A 16,974-nucleotide genomic window follows, 5' to 3' on the forward strand; every position below is an offset into this window, starting at 1 on the left:
CACATTGAAATGGTGAAAGGCTACTGTCCTTAAAATATTATGCAAACCAGCATGCTTTTCTGGCTATTTTTACCCACAATCCTCTTCTTAGCATATATATGAGCCAGAGGGTCAAAGTTCATGGTGCAACTTTAAGATGAAGTACAACCCCAATCCCAAAAAAGTTGTCAATGCCATAATTCCCTACTAATCACTAATCCCTTGTGACATAACTGTAACGTATATTACATAATTATATTATAATTTATACATTAATATGCACATTACTTTACTGTTACAGCTGGTGCAGGTTGGGCTTTTTAAAGCTATATATAAGGCATGAATAAAGTCTTATCTTTATCTATAATTATACACCAAAATATATTTGTTGGTTTTATTTTGTATTAATAATGATATTCTGCAATTTAGTAACTAAAGCTGTCAAATAAATCTAGTGAAGTAGAATTATTAAGCAGCAGAAGATGGAAAAACTCAAGTGACATAAAGTACTTGTACTGCAGATAGTAATCTGCAGCTTTTGACAGACAGTGCGGTTACTGTCCATCAGCCAACTGTGTCACTGTGTTATATAACGCTGTTATATTCTCTTCATAGCTGTCTATTGTTGGTGACTGTCCTGAGGAGGAAGTGGCTGTGTCTGTGCCAAAAGTGACGTTATGGAATAAAGTTGGTTTAGCAGTAGGCAGGATTGTGGTTGTGCCGGATCCAAAGACATTTTTCAAGATTGCATCAGAGGAAGAAAAGGAGCATCCACTGTGCTGCAACCACGCAGAAAGTGGCACTTGTCCAAAATCGCAACACTTCTCTTGTGGTTATGTGGACGGTTCGGTAACATAATCAGGTGTCAGTTTACAGGAAAAGGTTCTCATGCTGTTCCGTAATAATTCACTTGACAGGTTTTGATTTATGCACTCACACCCAATGAGTATATTCAAGGTTATTTTGAAAAAGCAAATAATGGGAGCACAAGCCAAAGCCACAACAATTGTTTTTTGTTTTAATACTGATTGCAAACACTGATACCGTACCAAAATGTTTGTATTGTATTTTCGGCTGCAGCCAGGCCAGCGTGTATCTGCAACCCCAGGTGCAGTCCAGTCTGACTGAGCCTTTAACAGTCAAGCCAAGTCACTGGAAACTCCACATTCCCAAGTAGACCATCAACAGTTGATGATGACAGTAAGTTACTTAATTGTAACTGATCCACATTCATGGGCGGATTATGAGACAATGGGCCTCCAGCATGCCGGTGGGGACTTTTGCCCACCATGTTTCCCACATTAGAGCAAGACAGAAAGACTTAATAGTTGTTTAGCGTCACTTTTTAATTGTTTTAATCTTTCTGTACTTATTTTTATTTTGTCTGTTTTTTTGCCCTCTCATATAGTTGTTTTGTGGTCACTTTGTGTCTCTTAGAAGTAATTTTGCATTTTCTTTGTGGTTGTTTTGTTTCTCCTTGTAGTCATTTTGAGTCTCTTTGTAGTTGTTGTGTGTCTCTTTGAAGTGATTGTGAGTTTCTTTGTGGTTGTTTTGTGTCTCTTTGAAGTCATTTTGAGTCGGTTTGTGGTTGTTGTGTGTCTCTTTGAAGTGATTGTGAGTTTCTTTGTGGTTGTTTTGTGTCTCTTTGAAGTCATTTTGAGTCTCTTTGTAGTTGTTTTGTGTCTCTTTGAAGTGATTGTGAGTCTCTTTGTGGTTGTTTTGTGTCTCTTTGAAGTGATTGTGAGTCTCTTTGTGGTTGTTTTGTGTCTCCTTGTAGTCAGTTTGAGTCTCTTTGCAGCTGTTGTGGTCTCTTTGTAGTCTATCTCTATATCTGTGTAGTTGTTTTATGCTTCTTTGTGGTCATTTTCAGTCTCTTCCTGATTGGTATGTGTCTCATGTGAAATTGTGTAGGTAGATAAGGCAATTACCTTCAACCAGTAGCCTACTGTTTTCCTGTTGTTGTTTTTCCCCCTTCCTTTACATATATCTTTATTCCTGCACATCACTTTGGTAAAACAGACATGTAGTAATGTGCAACTCCTTTCCGTGGCACTGTCTAAAGCTTTACTTGTTTTACATGTGCAGATGCCACTAACATTGAGAGTTACAATCTCTGCTGCATGGAGACTATTCTGGTGTCTAGCATTTTAATTTAAGCCATGTTTTTAGCCATGGCTCAATGGGTAGAAATCCCTCAGGTCCAGACTAAAATAAATCTTCTATCATTATATGGATTGCCATTATATTTAGTTCATGTATCCAGGGTGGCTTTGGTGATCCCTTGACTTTTCCTCTTATCTTCTGGCGCCACCATGTGGTTGGCATTTGTAGTTTTGAGTGAAATATCTCAACATTTGATGGATTGCTATGAAATCTATTACACCGTACATTCATGCACTCCTCATGTAAAACACTAACTTAACCCCAGACTTTTCATGTAGCTCAATCATCAGGTCAAAATTTCAAATTGTCCAATACTTAGGTTTTGGACGAAATGGCTAGAAGCCCAGGGCTATAAAATTCATACTATGCACTTAGTTTAAAGTCTATTGAAATGTGACTTATGTTAAAATTCTAGAAAATCAGTTTTCACTTAAGCCCTATTTCACACGGGAAGTTTTAAGCATTGTGTTGAGTTGATTTTCAAGCAATAACCCCACAAAGTTGGTTACTCTATTTGGAATTGGCCAAGATGTGTCAATGTAAAAGCTTTCTAAGCTACACAGCAAAAAAAGAAAAGTTGGGTGAACTCAAAATTTCAAGGCAACAAACTTAAATAAAATGTTAAGTTGGATCAATTAAACTAAATATTTTAAGTTTTGTTTTTGAGTTTGCTCAACTCTGAATTTCTCTGGCACGATTGTAACGCCGATATGAAATGTCAGCTAATGTTGTAACCACAAATTTGAGTTCGCATTGATACGCTAATGGCTACTCTTGTAGCCGCAACAAGCAGCACCGCTAGCATCAGTTAGCCGCTAGCTTTTGCTAATGACCGAATTTCACAACAAAGAAATAAGAACTATTGTCCCTTGTTGTGAACCCCAACTTAAAGATATAAGTAACAACAATTCACAAACTTGTTTTTGAGCAGACAACTGGCTTCCTTTGTTGTGCTAACTTACATTATTGCCCTAAATTTCAGTAATTTATATTTCCAAGTTTTACCAACTTAAATCACTGTTTTAGGCCAAAAAATACAAGTTGGCTTTTTTGCAGTGTAACAGCTCAGTGTGAAAAGCCCTGATAGCCCTGCACAATGAATGTCTTCCCCATCAGCCTCTGCTGTACTTTATGCTTAGAGGGCTTATTATCAAAAGTTAGCATGTTAGCACGGAGATGGTGAACATGATAACCATTACACCTGTTTAACATGATAGATGTTAGCATTGTCTGTGTCCTATTCTTATTTTGTTGATTCTCCATGCTATGACACCAGAGGGCAGTGCAGACTCAAAAGTGACCATTTTTTCCCTTAAAAATGTTCAATCATCAAACCATCAGGTTTATTATTTGAGGAATTCATTTCTGACATATTTAAACTTGGATTTAACTGTATGTGTTGCACTGTTTGTTTAAGTAATTGGATAGATAATGTGAGGTGTGGTATGAATACATTACTCAAAAACACAATATTGGTCAAACAAGCAGGACACAGCAGTGAAAGGTGTTTTGATATGATTTTTTAAAATCCATAATCCATTCTTTACAGTCACACAGTCAATCAAATCCAGGCTTATTCTCAAACAAACACTCTGTTATAATACAACTCTGATAAGCTTTAGAAAGATGGCACCATCACATAGGAAGGGAACATGATAAGGGAGTGTTTCCATAGGCAATTTAACAAAAATATTTCCTTTAATGAAGATAGATTCTTTTTTTTATCATATACTATGAGGATAGAATAAAATTTTGTCTCTGAAAACTGAAGGTTTTATGTTTGGAGAGTGCGTTGTTGAAAGTGTTGCATAGTCGAGGGGACAGAAATTAAGGGGTAGTGGGGGGTCTTAATTTAAAATGACACATGAGGGAGTAAAAAGCTCTTTGTTTGATGCAGAGTGCAGGGTAAAAATACTCTTTTTCAATACTTTTATGTGATTGTTTTGGCTCTGAACTCCCCCACACACAATCACACCCTTAAAAACAAGTCAAAAAGCTTGACCTTGTGTATTGGGCATGTGAGTGTAAAATCCTGACTGCAAGCATTAGTAACATATAGTCCATCTTTGTGCAAATGTAACTCAACAGAACAAGATCCACAGCAATCACATGTGATAATAATCTCCCAAGCGGTTGTATGAACACGGGGGGAAAGCTCGTTTTGTGTGTCGCTCACTTTGCAGCCTTTAAAAGTGCCACTCTGCGTCCATCATTTAGAGTAAAATAACAAAATATCTTCTTGGCAGGCAAACAAAGAACCAACTTAGCTTAAAAAATAAGAAAAAAATACTGTCGTTCTAGCTTATGGGCTGATTAAAGCTCCAATCAATCATAAACCCAAACTTTTCTTCCACACAGACTTCTTCAGAGATGGTGTTTATGAGAGCAGACTCCTCAGAGGAATCCTTGTCCGACGGTAGTCCAATGTGTTTATGTCGCGCACTCCGCATCGGCTGGATGAAAGCTGGTTTGTAGTGGCGAAACAAGAAAGGGGGAATTCCCAACTCAGCTATAAACTGTCTTGAGATAACTGCGCCAAGCGTTTTTAAAAACCAGACGTTAAAACGAATAAAGAAGGGGTACACTATTTGAGCCACACCCAGTCTCTGCTGCTGGTTCTAACTTTATAAGCTCCAGCCAGGGAGCAGAACTGCCCTTTCTTCCTTCCCTCCTTTCCTTCTCAACTCGTTCGTACATTCATTTGTCCGATATCCCAGTCCACTTGTCAATCAACAGTCCACAGTCCACCTATTGGGAGCATGTAAGAGTTTGCACTTCTCCAAAAGCCCAAATTCTTGTCCTCCTTTTCATCCTCAGTAGCATCCGCAGACCTCCGCTTTGCCTTAAAGTCTCTGTCCATCAGAAATAAAGATCCACGATGCCGGCCGGGGTCACCGGAACTCATAGATGGCTGCACTGTGCTCGGGAACATGGGTGAGGTTTAGAGACTGGTACCTGCAGCGTAACAACACAGTTTAAGTTAGAATGTGTTTGTGTCAGATGGCATACACTACAGGTCAAAAGTTTTAGAACACCCCAACTTTTCCAGAATTTTATTGCAAATGATGCAGTTTAATGTCTCAGTGTACTCTGAAATTAATGCATATAACAAATAAACAATTGAAGTTAAAAAAGAAATCAGAGAATCAATTTAGAAAGGAAAATGTATTCTAAACTTTTGACTCATTGAAGTAGCACCTTAACAGATAGAACAGCTCAACACACTCAAGGGAAATCAAATATTCTTCAGAAAGTTCTTCCCAACTCTGTTGCAGAAGTTCCCTTAAATGTGGAGCAACTTGTAGGTTGTAAGTGATCAAGAAAAGTTGTGACACCTGTAGGAATTGGTAGCAACTTAGCAACTTTCAAGGCTTGATCAACCTCCGTTGCTGCAGAACTGCTTTAAGTTTTTAACCCATTTCTTGTTCCCTGAAAAAGGCCTTTTTGTATATTCTGAAATGTACATTATATTTCAGTTTTGGTTAACCCTACCTTTTTTATTTACCTCTGGCAGTTCACCACTTACCTTCGTACCCTTTCAAGCTGTTCATTGGACTTGAAATTGTGGTGTTCTAAAACTTTTGACTGGTAGTGTATGTTTGAAACAAAAACCGAGGGTTTACAGGGCATCTTCATCACACGCTCCCTATTGAATTAAATATCAATGTGATATTAAAAGCATGTACATGATGTAAAGTAGAGCCAGACCAATATATGGGATTTTTAAGACCATTGCTGATACTGACTCTAGAGGGGGAAAAGGAATCAATAACTGGATATTTATTCATTTTTTTGAGCTGGAATGAAAATATTAAATTGTGCACCGATTTTACTCCACTCTGGGAAAGTATCTCTCTGGGTACATTTGCAAACAAAAAACTTTTGAAAATAATATTTAACATTCTTATACATTATTATGCAAACACTGTACTACATTGTCAGACAAGTCTATAAATGGTAACTGAGAATGAAAATGAAATGAAAATGAGAAATGAAATGAGAATGAAAAAATAAATAGGAATAAATCGCTAAATAAACGTCATTACTGTGCCATTTTATGGCACAAATCAGACAGCATATAAACCTTTGATAGGCCAATATCGGCCGATAGTATCTGTCAACAGATATATCTGTCCGGCTCCAATGTTTGCTTATTCATCAGGGCTTTTGTATTCTCTTAACATTCGTGTACCTTTTCATTTATAATGAAGATAGTAGGGCTGGGCAATATGGCCCTAAAAGAATATCACGATATTGCAGGCTATTTTTGCGATAACGATATTCTTGACGATATTAGGAAATTCTTAAAAAGATGAAAATATGATTTTCTTTTTAGTCTGTATAAATAATTAAAAATCTAACATGTAGTTTGAACAGTTGCCAAATACAAAAAAATGTAGTCTTGACTCTTGAGTATGAGAAAATAATAAAAAATAACCATTTAGGGGTTCCGGGGGCATATTTTAATGAAATTTTGTAAAGGAGAATAAAGGTTCTTGTATGTTTTATTTAAGGCATCTTATTTTGACAGTCTTCTTGGAAATTCTGTGGTGGACTCTCTTAACACACTTTGCTCTTATTTTGAAAGCTGCATGTGTTTAGCGACAGGGAGTAAGCCACTACATCAAGAAGTAAGAACGTTGCCAATATCACGATATGCATTTTTTTGAACCATAAAAAAAATATACCGATATTATTGTGAACGATACGATATGGCACACCCCTAGAAGATAGGATTTTCTAATTCAAAATATTGCTTCAAAGTAATGAAATACACAAGCCATTAGTGAAAAACTGCACAACTCCTACAGCAGCTCTGGACCACTCATAAACTGTGTTTTTGTCAGAGAGAAAATTCAAAATACGTATTTGTGAATGTGGCACGTTCTCTTATCTCTTATAATCGCTAATTTCAAGCCTTTTAAGAACAAATCTGTTTGTATGAGTTGCTCCTACATGAGGACCGATGCTTTTGTAACGGGGTTAACAATGACTGCGATTGTTCATCAATTTTTTTTTCATTTTCAGCATTTTATTTTTTCCAGAATAACGAAAAGAGGACAAGAGGGAGGGGAACAGCTGTGAGATAAAGAGCTGCACACCTCCAGCTCCTCAATAAGCTAACAAACTGAGCCCAGCTGTTGTGTGGAAAACAATTTACTGTGCAGCATGAGATCAGATCACTGCATCACAGCATGATGGAAAAAGGCAGATTATTGACTGACATATTTAATAAAACTATGAAAGTACCAGTTGCACTTTGGTTGTATTTGTGTGTCTGGAGGAGCGTTTGCTGCCGAATTAAACTGCAAATGCTGTTAGAACTCTATCAAAATCAACCAGTGCTGATATCTTAAGAAGTACTACTTACAGTATTTATTTTTTTTAATCAATACAAAAGGAACATTTTAGAAACTGATTAACAAAAATGTAATATACATGTTTTTCATTAATAGAGGAAGAGTGTATTTATTACTAAAAGGTTGAAATATTTACTCCCAAATATAAATATAATAATGACTATATCAGACAGAACATGTGTTGCTTTAAAATGTGAAAACACAACTGCAGTCCATCTGGACAAAAACAACCCCCAAAAAGGCTTTACTAGACTAAAAAGTTGGATGTTGACATCTAAAGCCAATAGATAATTATGCTTGAGGAACAAAATGAATTGAGGGCAAACCACAGTCTGGTCTGATGCTCATATTCAGCTTTTTCTTCATGTGTGGTTTGCAGAGTTCACACCAGATGCAGTAAAAGAGTCAATCCTATAAACAAGCTATTTTTAAATCCACTAAAAACATCCACATTGTAGTTAATACTGTTTTCAGTCCTCACAGTTACACTAAACGTCACACCGCTGGCTGTTAATCATTTTCCACTTTTGAAAAACAACATCAAATAGAAGTATTCTGTGATCGGAGTGGGAAACTTAACTGCTTCCAAGTTTTTGGTTAAAAAGGGGAATAAAAAAACCTGAATGGAATGAAATCAGAGGGGTTTTGTAACAATAGCCAAACCATTACGTGCAGAGGGAGTTGAAAGAAAAGCCAAAGAATGTCAAATGAAAACGAAAAGAGTAAAGAGAGAGTACAAGCAGGCCTCAGTTTGCTAAGAACCAGGCAGTACGACCAGATAAATCAAATGCAACAAACTAAGGGTTAGATTGTTCTGCCTCGTCCATATAAGGTTACACACAATCTTACTTGGCTGTTCGAAAAGCCACATTTATCATTTACTAATCATCTGAGCAAGGGGAAATTTAGAATCGAGGGCACCTTCACAGAAGCTGCAGAAAGCTGAAAATTTTGTCTGCAAAGGACTTTCCCCGTCCAGATTTTTTCCATCTGGACCACAGTTTGATCCAGCTTTCTTTCTGCTAATTTGTCAAAGTATTCCACTCCACCTCACGGTAACGAGTGTTAAGTTGCGTTTACCATTCAGAGCTCCTGTGGTAGTAGTAGCCCTCGATCGTTGCTGTGGATTTCTGGAAGCATATGTAGTAAAATCCAGCAAAGGAAGCCCCGCTGATGTCTTTTATCGTGTGGTCAGGGACCAGAAACTGCTCCTGCGGGGACGGACAGAGGAAGAAATGTCAACAGCTGCAGGTCGGAGTTGATAACATACGATCAGGGTCAATATAGGCAGTGTCATACCTTCCACCTCATGAAAATGTAGTCAGAGTTCTTTAGATCCTCGTAGTCAAAATCATCAGAGTTGAATGTCTTTGCGTACTGGTAGAAAGCCTGGAACTTGCCCTTGACATAAAAAATAAAAGGATTATGTCACCAGCCTGCTGTAGGGCACTTGTGTAGATTATGGCTGAACTAATCTCTACTAACAGATATTTCCATATGAATGCAAATATCTGCAAGGGGAAAGGATTTTGGTATCACTTAAAGCCAGACTGATTTATCCTTTAGCCAACATTAATAGCTGATATTAGCGTATCAAAGGCATATCAGCATCTGTAGTTATCGGTGTATATATTGTCCGATATGCGACAATATTAAATTTACTTTTTTTTTTTACAGAGCAAAAAATGCATTGGCTATATTTCTTTTTTTTAATTCTTTAATTTCTTTATTGATATGGTCAATTGACTGATACAGAAAATATCTATTAAGCTATTTCTTTTCTTTTCTTCTTAATTTCTCAGGTTTAATTTCTAGAATTGGTTGTCATTGTAATACATTGTGTGCGTGTATTGTATAATACCATATGCTGTTAAATATTCTTCAATATAGTTTTTATTTAGAAAGCAGACTTTTCAGCACCTGCATGGTCATTTTTTTTATATAGTCCACATAGAAAAAATTTCTATTTTCATTTCATCTCAAAAATTGACTATATCAGCTGACATATGGGTAATCAGAATTTTTCCAGAATTTTCAAAAACACCATATTGGTCAGGCTCTATATTTCGTTTGTAGTCCAACCAGTATTGACTGATCATGTTTGAACAAGCTTTGGTTGCAACCAGGTAAACGATCTGTGTGGAGAGCAAATAAAGGCAGAACACATTAGCCGTAAAGCAATCACAGTAGGTCTTTTGTATGATGTTTGACAAATAAGAAATTGAATAAATAACAAAAAAAACGTATGAGCACATCTCTGTAAACACAATATTTTAAGCTGTGCTTTTGCATGATTCTTTGTGTAGAAACTCTTATGGCTGTCAGTCGAGTAAAGCGCTAAATGTCGGAACCCATCTGCTAATGTTTGACGGCGATTTAGATTTTATTAGCTGTTTTTAATGAATTTATCTAAATTTAAATGCAGACAAGTGTTGACGGACCTTAAACAGTTGTCAGCAAACATAAAAAAAGTCTTCTTGGCCAATGGGAACCCAAGAAATATTGGCCGTTTAACCCGGTGGCTGAACCGTTGTCACATTTATTGACGATAGATTCAGAGATATTGACTGAATAATCTTTCACCTTACCCAGTGCTTACGATCTACATCCTCATCTGCATCCCATTTCCGGGTGAGAAACGGCCGCTTCCTGCTGATGATCTCTCCAGCGAAGAACGTGGTCAGAGTTGGGTATTCCTGTGAAAGGAACACAACAGAACAGGAGTGATGTGTCTGCTCAGATGCAGCCAATCTGATTTATGCTGTCTTGTTTCTTCTCTTTGTCAGTGAAATAGGGTCACAACCCTTTATATGATACTGTAAATTATGTTATACAGTTTTGTATAGTAAGACCGTTGAATCTGTAGTACCCTAACATTACACAATCAATGACATATACATAAAGGAGCTGGACTTCACTGTCTCTTGAAAAGGACATAAACACAATGAGCTGTGGCGGACTTAGCTTAAACTATTCATGTTTTTGGCTTAATAAAGAGAATTACTCCTCTCACCTCAGTTAGTCCTTTAATTTTCAGGTAGCCACACAAGTAGGAATCCTCCATGGTGACATGCTTAAAAAGAAAACACAATAAATGTCAGAAAATGTGGACGTTTACTTCATATCTGTGCATTATGTAGGCTAGTTATTCTGCATTCAAATGACAAAAAGTGTCAATAACAACAACACACCCATAAGCGTGTAGGTTTGACAGAGACTTCATACAAATGCAGAAGTAAATATGACACAACCTCTATTGAACAGTATTTTTGATAATATTTTAAATAAAATGCCTCCCTGTTGTTGAAAATGCTGCTAGCACTGCTACATCCACAGCTAGCTGGGGGAGTCACTCAACGACAGGCCAGGCTCATTGATTCTCCAGCTGTCAATCATCACACCGCCCGTTTGACAGATCACCCAAAGCCCCTGACAGCTGGCCTGGATAGTAAAACACCCGCTTCACAGCCTCACCTGCAAAACAACCTCCACGTCGTACGAGTTCCCTTTGCTCTTCTGGTGGCCCCTGAACTTGGAGCCGCTGTACAGCAGCGATGTGACAACACCGGGCTGCTGGGTGTTTATCGGCGGCGGCGGGATAAGCGAGGCCGAGGATGCGAAGGCCGCGGCGGAGGAGTCGCTGAGGTATCCAGCGGGGACAGGCATGGCTCCCGCTTCGCTGGCTGGGCACCGACCGCGGTCAACTGCCGTCTGGGCGATGGACTCTGTCGGTGTCTACGGAGAGGTGGGAGAGGGCTGAGGCGGTCCACCAACATTCAAATCCTCCAGTTTAGTTTACTAGGCGTCAAGCTTCCAGAAAGTAAGTGGACTTCGACGCGGCGCCGTAGGCAGCAGAATCCGCCCTTCCCATTGGCTGACTGAGTTCACCGTGCTAATATCCTCAACGCTCATTGGCTCGTCTTCCGGAAGGCTTTGTGGGGATATTTGGGTGTAGTTTGTTCCTGTCGTGTGACTGTACGTAGAAGCACTTCTAAAACTACATTTCCCAACTGTAAAAAGTATTTGCGACGCTATCTTTTTAAGCACAGAAGGTCACACGCGTGCTTTTGAATGAAGAAGCTAAGTGAAGGCTGAGGAAGAGATGTGCGGCAGTAAACAGTGACTTTATACAGTTAGCTAGTCCAGCGTAAACAAGAATTGATGCTAATACGGAAATCATTTACTCGCATACAAATGTGGCATTTAAATTAGTGACGAACTGCGGACAGAAACAGGTAGCCTAGCCTGTCAGCTAGCTTTTCTTAAAAACATTAAATCTTCGCATACCTTCACTATGTTGAGGAGCCTTGTTAGACTCCAGAGTCAGTTTGGACATATCCTTTCTCCTACTAAAGTGTGCCCAAGAGGTCTGCACTTTGGGTTTGCTTCAAAGTACTCCACAGCCACAGCAGGTAAGATACATCATGTGGATAAGACAACTCTTATGCTACAGTGTATACTTTGCATTACTTGAACTTGTTGTGCTAGTTTTGACTGATGTGATGTTTTCTGCTGTTTCTAGAAAGAAAAAGATTTTATCAAGATGTCAGTATATCCCAAGGTGAAGGTAAGTGTCATTTGTAGTCAATGGCAGTTCTGTGATGAGGCACAGTGGAGGAGAGCATTTTTTTTATTTATTTTTTTTATTTAACCTTTATTTAACCAGGAAAGTCTTATTGAGATTAACAATCTCTTTTACAAAAGAGTCCTGGCCAAGACAGGCAGCAGCACAGTTTAGTTACAGACAATCATTTAAAAAACAACAGAGAACATAAAAATAGAGTCACAGTCAGAACATCATCAAACAAAGCATGTACAGACAGAAGAGCCAGCTTCAACATCATGAAGTAAGGACTTAAACATGTTTAGAGAAACCATATCTAAAGCATATCTAATGGTTTTTGATATGAAGAAAATTTTAAGTGGTTGTATGATCTCTATGTGTATCATTATCTTGCTTAATTAATATTTACATTTTTTAAATTTGACGTAGGTGGTGTTTATGAAATAAACCTGGATAGACGGAAACTGAAAACTCCTGGAGGGAAGTTGTTTACGGTGCCAAATGAAGCCCTGGCCATCGCCGTGGCCACTGAGTGGGATGCTCAAAGGGACACACTCAAGTTCTACACTATGCATGTGGTACGACCTTTGATTTGGCATTAGAGGGGCAGGAGTTAACTTTTAAAAAGTGGCATCAGGTTTTGGTTGCTGAAACTGAATATATGGTTTACATTTTTAGTCACGTTATATTTTGAGTAATTAAGATTTTAAGCAATTAGATGTCAGCTTAGTATTGAAAATGTGACATAAAAAGCTTCATGCCAATAAGTATTTCTAAGCATTACCGTGTGGTACAATGAACTAGTGAACTTGATCTGTCACTTATTGAAGTTTACGTGGTTTGCAGTATAATTTTGGACACTTAGCCCTCCAATAACTTCAAAATTGTACTTGTTTTCTGTCCGTTTCATCAGGTTCTTTGTCCTTTTTTTAAAATTACAATTCAGCATCTTCTCTTAAAAGCAAGTCTTTGTGTACGCCAGTAAATGCACCAATGCATGTGCAGTGTTGTCTGCTTCTAGTTCTGACTCTAAGGGCAATATTTAAACTTTTTCACTAATGCAACAAGTATAGAACAAATAATTTAGTGTTGAAATGCTTTTGCTATTTGCTGTTCCTATCTTGCTGTTTCTCTGTGGGGCTGTCACTGTTACAACTAGAAGCCGAGAAATGGTCACTGTCACTGTCAAGCCCTGTCTTACGGCTATATCGATATGTTTTATTGTGTTTTCAATTACATACACAATACATTTTTAGCTCTCTCTGTGCCATCCAAAAATGTGTCATATGCTGATTGACATGTCATGACAACCTGACAGTTCTGCATGTGGTAAAGTGGTGAGAGTTTAGGACTGGGAAACTAGGTCATGGTTTCCAAGAAGTAAGTCCTTATTTGTTGTATTCTATGAGCTGCTGTTACCCAGAGCAACACAGACACAAAGACTTACTCCAGAACTAACTGTGAACTGATTCTCTGAAAGAATATGTGTAACTAAAAATATAACTGACAGAAACATTGCTACACTCTTCCTACAGACGACGCTGTGCAACACAGCCCTGGACAATCCCACCCAACGAGACAAGCACCAAATGATCACCGCTGCCCTGAAATTCCTGGAGACTGACACTGTCTGGTATATGACTTGGTTTTTTTTTATTATTGACTTAACATTTTAATAATTTATAAAAACAGAGCTTTATTGTTGCTTTGGATAAGAACACTATCTTATTCATGTTCTGTATATCCTTATATAGCCAGAGCTAATTTCTAACAACACTGCCCTTATTAGAGAAAGGTCCATACAACTATTGTTTACAATCCATTTAATGACAGCAAAAGACACAGACAACAACAATAGGAAGAAATTAACTCATAATCATTTCATTATAATTTTGTATATAATGAATATATAATTTAAGATACTGTCCAGCTTTTGGGGGAGCTTGTTAATTAGAATGTACATGTTATTGGTTATTTGCAGATATGTAAAGGTTGTTTTTGTTTTTTACATGGTTAAAAGTGATTGCAGTTGTAGCTTTAAATGGTGTTTATGTTTTGTGCAGTTTCAGAGTAGATGATCCCCCCGCTTTGGTTGAGCTACAGAAGAATGAGTGGGACCCTGTGCTGCACTGGATTGAAAACAGGTAACAGCAGTGTTGGCTTTTCTGTAGTCAAGGCACATGTGTAAATATAGCTACTAAATAAACTAAAATCATTCTAAATGTCTTTATCTCCCACAACTCAATTGCAGATATGATGTCACTATTGGCTCTTCGTCCAGTATTTTGGGTCCTGAGATCCCACACGCAACCAAAGACACATTCCGGCAACACCTGAATTCTTACAACTTCTGGTCGCTAACAGGTAAAACATCTCCAAAGTGATCCAAGGAAAGCATTTTCAATAACAGTGTGCTCTTTTTAAACAGGCCACAATTTAGATGAATTGCCTGTCGTGCTTTATTTGTACCATACATATTCTAATGACAAGATTATAAATGTAGAATTGTTTTTGTTTAGGTTGTGGGTTCATTTTAAATAATTTAAATAGTTAATCACTTTGCTTGGGCAAACAGTATTGTAATACGTTTTAATAGTCTCATTGTAAAAACTGATGTTTCCATGTTTGTTTATGATAAAGCAGATCTTGGTGCTACATAAATATTTACATATGAAAGTATCAAAAAGCTAAACCCATGGAGAAATCATGGGAGACGGCCCATATTCAGAATCAGAATCTGAAAGATCTTTATTGTCATTACACTCAAGTACAATGAAATTGTGAAAGTCTTCCCTCCATGCATTTAGAAAAATATATAAATTCACAACTATACTATATATAGGTAGGAAGTGCTATATAGATGTTACATTCGTTCCCCGGCTGCAATGAGCCAAAGGGCAGACGTGGAAGACCAGCAACACTGCCCAATCAGAGCAGACTGGGCTTTATCCGAAGGGGGGCTTAAAGAGACAGGCTCTAAAACGGAGTGTTTCCGACAGAGGGTGAATAAAGGTATATTCAAACAGGCAGTGTGAGAAAAATAACGTGTTTGTTTGTTTTTTACTTTAAACCATATAAAGATGTTTTAGAAGAAACCTCAAATATTACAAACCTGAAAATGAGCATAATATGTCTCCTTTTAAAATAAATGGTAAAGAGCTTTACAGTAATATGGTTTCTCCTGTGCAGGGCTTGAGTATGTGATCACCCAGCTGAAGTCCGTTGTACTGTCGATGGGGTTGATCGACAGACATCTGAGTGTGGAGCAGGCTGTGCTGCTCTCCAGACTGGAGGAGGAATACCAGGTATGGGAAGAGCAAAAACTTTTTTCCATCTGTTCTGTTTAGTTGAGACTTCTGTGACCTCTATCTTGTGACACACTGTACTTCTCTTACAAAGAGACTCTTTGCTTTTTCATTCAATGTTTTAATTGGCTTTTTTGAAGAGCAAGAACAAGTTGGATGTGTTGTTTTTGGCCGTCGCATCCTCTGTGTAATTGGAAGAAAGGTTTGCTTAATTTACTCTGGAAAACAGCGCCCTCCTCTGTTTTCATCAAATTTCCCATTAAACCTAGACGCTGATGTTGCTGTTTTGAGTCTTGGTTGAACTGGTTTACAGAAGTTCTATAATTGTCTTTGCTTTTCTATCTTGCACTGCTGCATATTTGCCTTCAGTGTTATATTTAAGGAACACAATGGTCGAGCTGTGCTCTTTCTCATTATTTTCCAACATTCCTATTTTTGCTCTTGCACAGATTCAGCGCTGGGGAAACGTGGAGTGGGCCCATGACTACGACATGTACGAGCTGAGGGCACGGACTGCTGCTGGAGCTCTTTTTGTTCACCTCTCATCTGAGAGTTCAACTGTCAAACGCAAACTAATGCAGGACTGAGAAGAATATGCCCAAACATAAAAACTTTCAGTGAGCACACATCAAATATGCCCTCCAACTGAAAGCACCTCACGTTATCCATGCTTCTATATCCATGCAGACAACACATCCTGTTTGTTCTATTGAGCAGTGACAGCTGCTTTGTCTGCAGTCTGTTGTCGAGTCATCTCACTCCAGACAAAAACATTGGCTGTCTTTTTTGCAGTGTTTATATGTGGCAGCTGCCAAGTGTGCTACCCCTCCGAGTTTCCAAGCGGTTCTCAGTCATCTGTAACATTTTGGACACTGTGCAAGGTTGTGACTAATGTTGTTGTTTGATTGGTGTTGGAATGTGAACTCCATGTCTGCTTTTTCTGTGGGCCACATTTGAATACTGCAAAGTGTGTATACATAATATGCTAAGCTAACAGCACACTACCCATACCAAATGTGATGTGTGTAGTGCTTTGTAATGCTACACTGTATGTAAAATAAACTGCATTCAGATTATTTTCTGTAATTAAGATCATTATCCATGTATGTATTTTGGCCTTTTTAGTGTGGTAATGAGTTGAAATTTAAATGCTGTACACCGAAAGCCTGCTCAGTAGTACCTTCTACTTCTCTTTCTACAAAAAGTTTAACTTGAGTCAAAAAGTAAACTGCTTCCTCATACTGTAGACATTTTCATGTCCAGAGCTGAAGGTAAATAAAAGGATGACTCATGTTTTTCCTGCCCTTACTGTCTATTTTAAGCAAAATGTGAGTACTGTAAATTAAAACCCAAATAAGACAAAAAAAACGTTTACACATGTCTGTCGTAATTATTAACCATATATGCATATTCTAAATCTGCATAATCTCCTCACAATCAATGCTACAGTCATAAAAAAGCCATCTCAGTGTTATTGATGCAACCTTTGGTGCCTTTTATTTACAATCGCCCAACTCTCATTATGGATGTTCTAGCTGTCCAATCACCGTAAAGGTCGGGTTTTCTTGACCAATTACGTTACTGTGGGGGCGGGACTTAATGG

General features: G+C 38.0%; 2 protein-coding genes across 2 annotated transcripts; one reads left to right on the plus strand and one right to left on the minus strand.

Annotated features, from left to right (window-relative positions):
• Positions 1-3,640: 3,640 nt before the first annotated feature.
• LOC131959447 (glucose-induced degradation protein 4 homolog) lies at positions 3,641-11,323 on the minus strand. The gene is made up of 6 exons (XM_059324647.1): positions 10,977-11,323; positions 10,516-10,575; positions 10,091-10,198; positions 8,802-8,903; positions 8,583-8,713; positions 3,641-5,097 (listed from the first exon to the last, which is right to left on the minus strand). The coding sequence occupies exons 1-6, from the start codon at positions 11,166-11,168 to the stop codon at positions 5,034-5,036; spliced, it is 657 nt and encodes a 218-aa protein (XP_059180630.1). The 5' UTR covers positions 11,169-11,323; the 3' UTR covers positions 3,641-5,033.
• A 64-nt stretch (positions 11,324-11,387) lies between these two features.
• Positions 11,388-16,739, plus strand: atpaf2 (ATP synthase mitochondrial F1 complex assembly factor 2). Its single transcript, XM_059324646.1, has 8 exons — positions 11,388-11,914; positions 12,025-12,069; positions 12,496-12,644; positions 13,602-13,699; positions 14,130-14,210; positions 14,318-14,430; positions 15,256-15,371; positions 15,821-16,739. Exons 1-8 carry the CDS (start codon positions 11,797-11,799, stop codon positions 15,956-15,958), a joined length of 858 nt encoding a protein of 285 aa, XP_059180629.1. The 5' UTR covers positions 11,388-11,796; the 3' UTR covers positions 15,959-16,739.
• Positions 16,740-16,974: the final 235 nt, after the last annotated feature.

Source organism: Centropristis striata, chromosome 21 (genome assembly GCF_030273125.1).
Source record: "Centropristis striata isolate RG_2023a ecotype Rhode Island chromosome 21, C.striata_1.0, whole genome shotgun sequence".
In the NCBI taxonomy this organism is placed as follows: Eukaryota; Metazoa; Chordata; class Actinopteri; order Perciformes; family Serranidae; genus Centropristis; species Centropristis striata.

Excerpts from the sequence above, each read along its gene's own strand:
- LOC131959447 (XM_059324647.1), bottom strand. The coding sequence starts at position 11,168 with ATGCCTGTCCCCGCTGGATACCTCAGCGACTCCTCCGCCGCGGCCTTC. Across the intron at positions 10,576-10,976 it reads ACGTGGAGGTTGTTTTGCAG|CATGTCACCATGGAGGATTC; the intron begins GTGAGGCTGTGA and ends TTTCTTTTTAAG. Across the intron at positions 8,714-8,801 it reads ACATTTTCATGAGGTGGAAG|GAGCAGTTTCTGGTCCCTGA; the intron begins GTATGACACTGC and ends CCGTCCCCGCAG.
- atpaf2 (XM_059324646.1), top strand. The coding sequence starts at position 11,797 with ATGTTGAGGAGCCTTGTTAGACTCCAGAGTCAGTTTGGACATATCCTT. Across the intron at positions 12,645-13,601 it reads AGTTCTACACTATGCATGTG|ACGACGCTGTGCAACACAGC; the intron begins GTACGACCTTTG and ends CTCTTCCTACAG. Across the intron at positions 14,431-15,255 it reads CAACTTCTGGTCGCTAACAG|GGCTTGAGTATGTGATCACC; the intron begins GTAAAACATCTC and ends TCTCCTGTGCAG.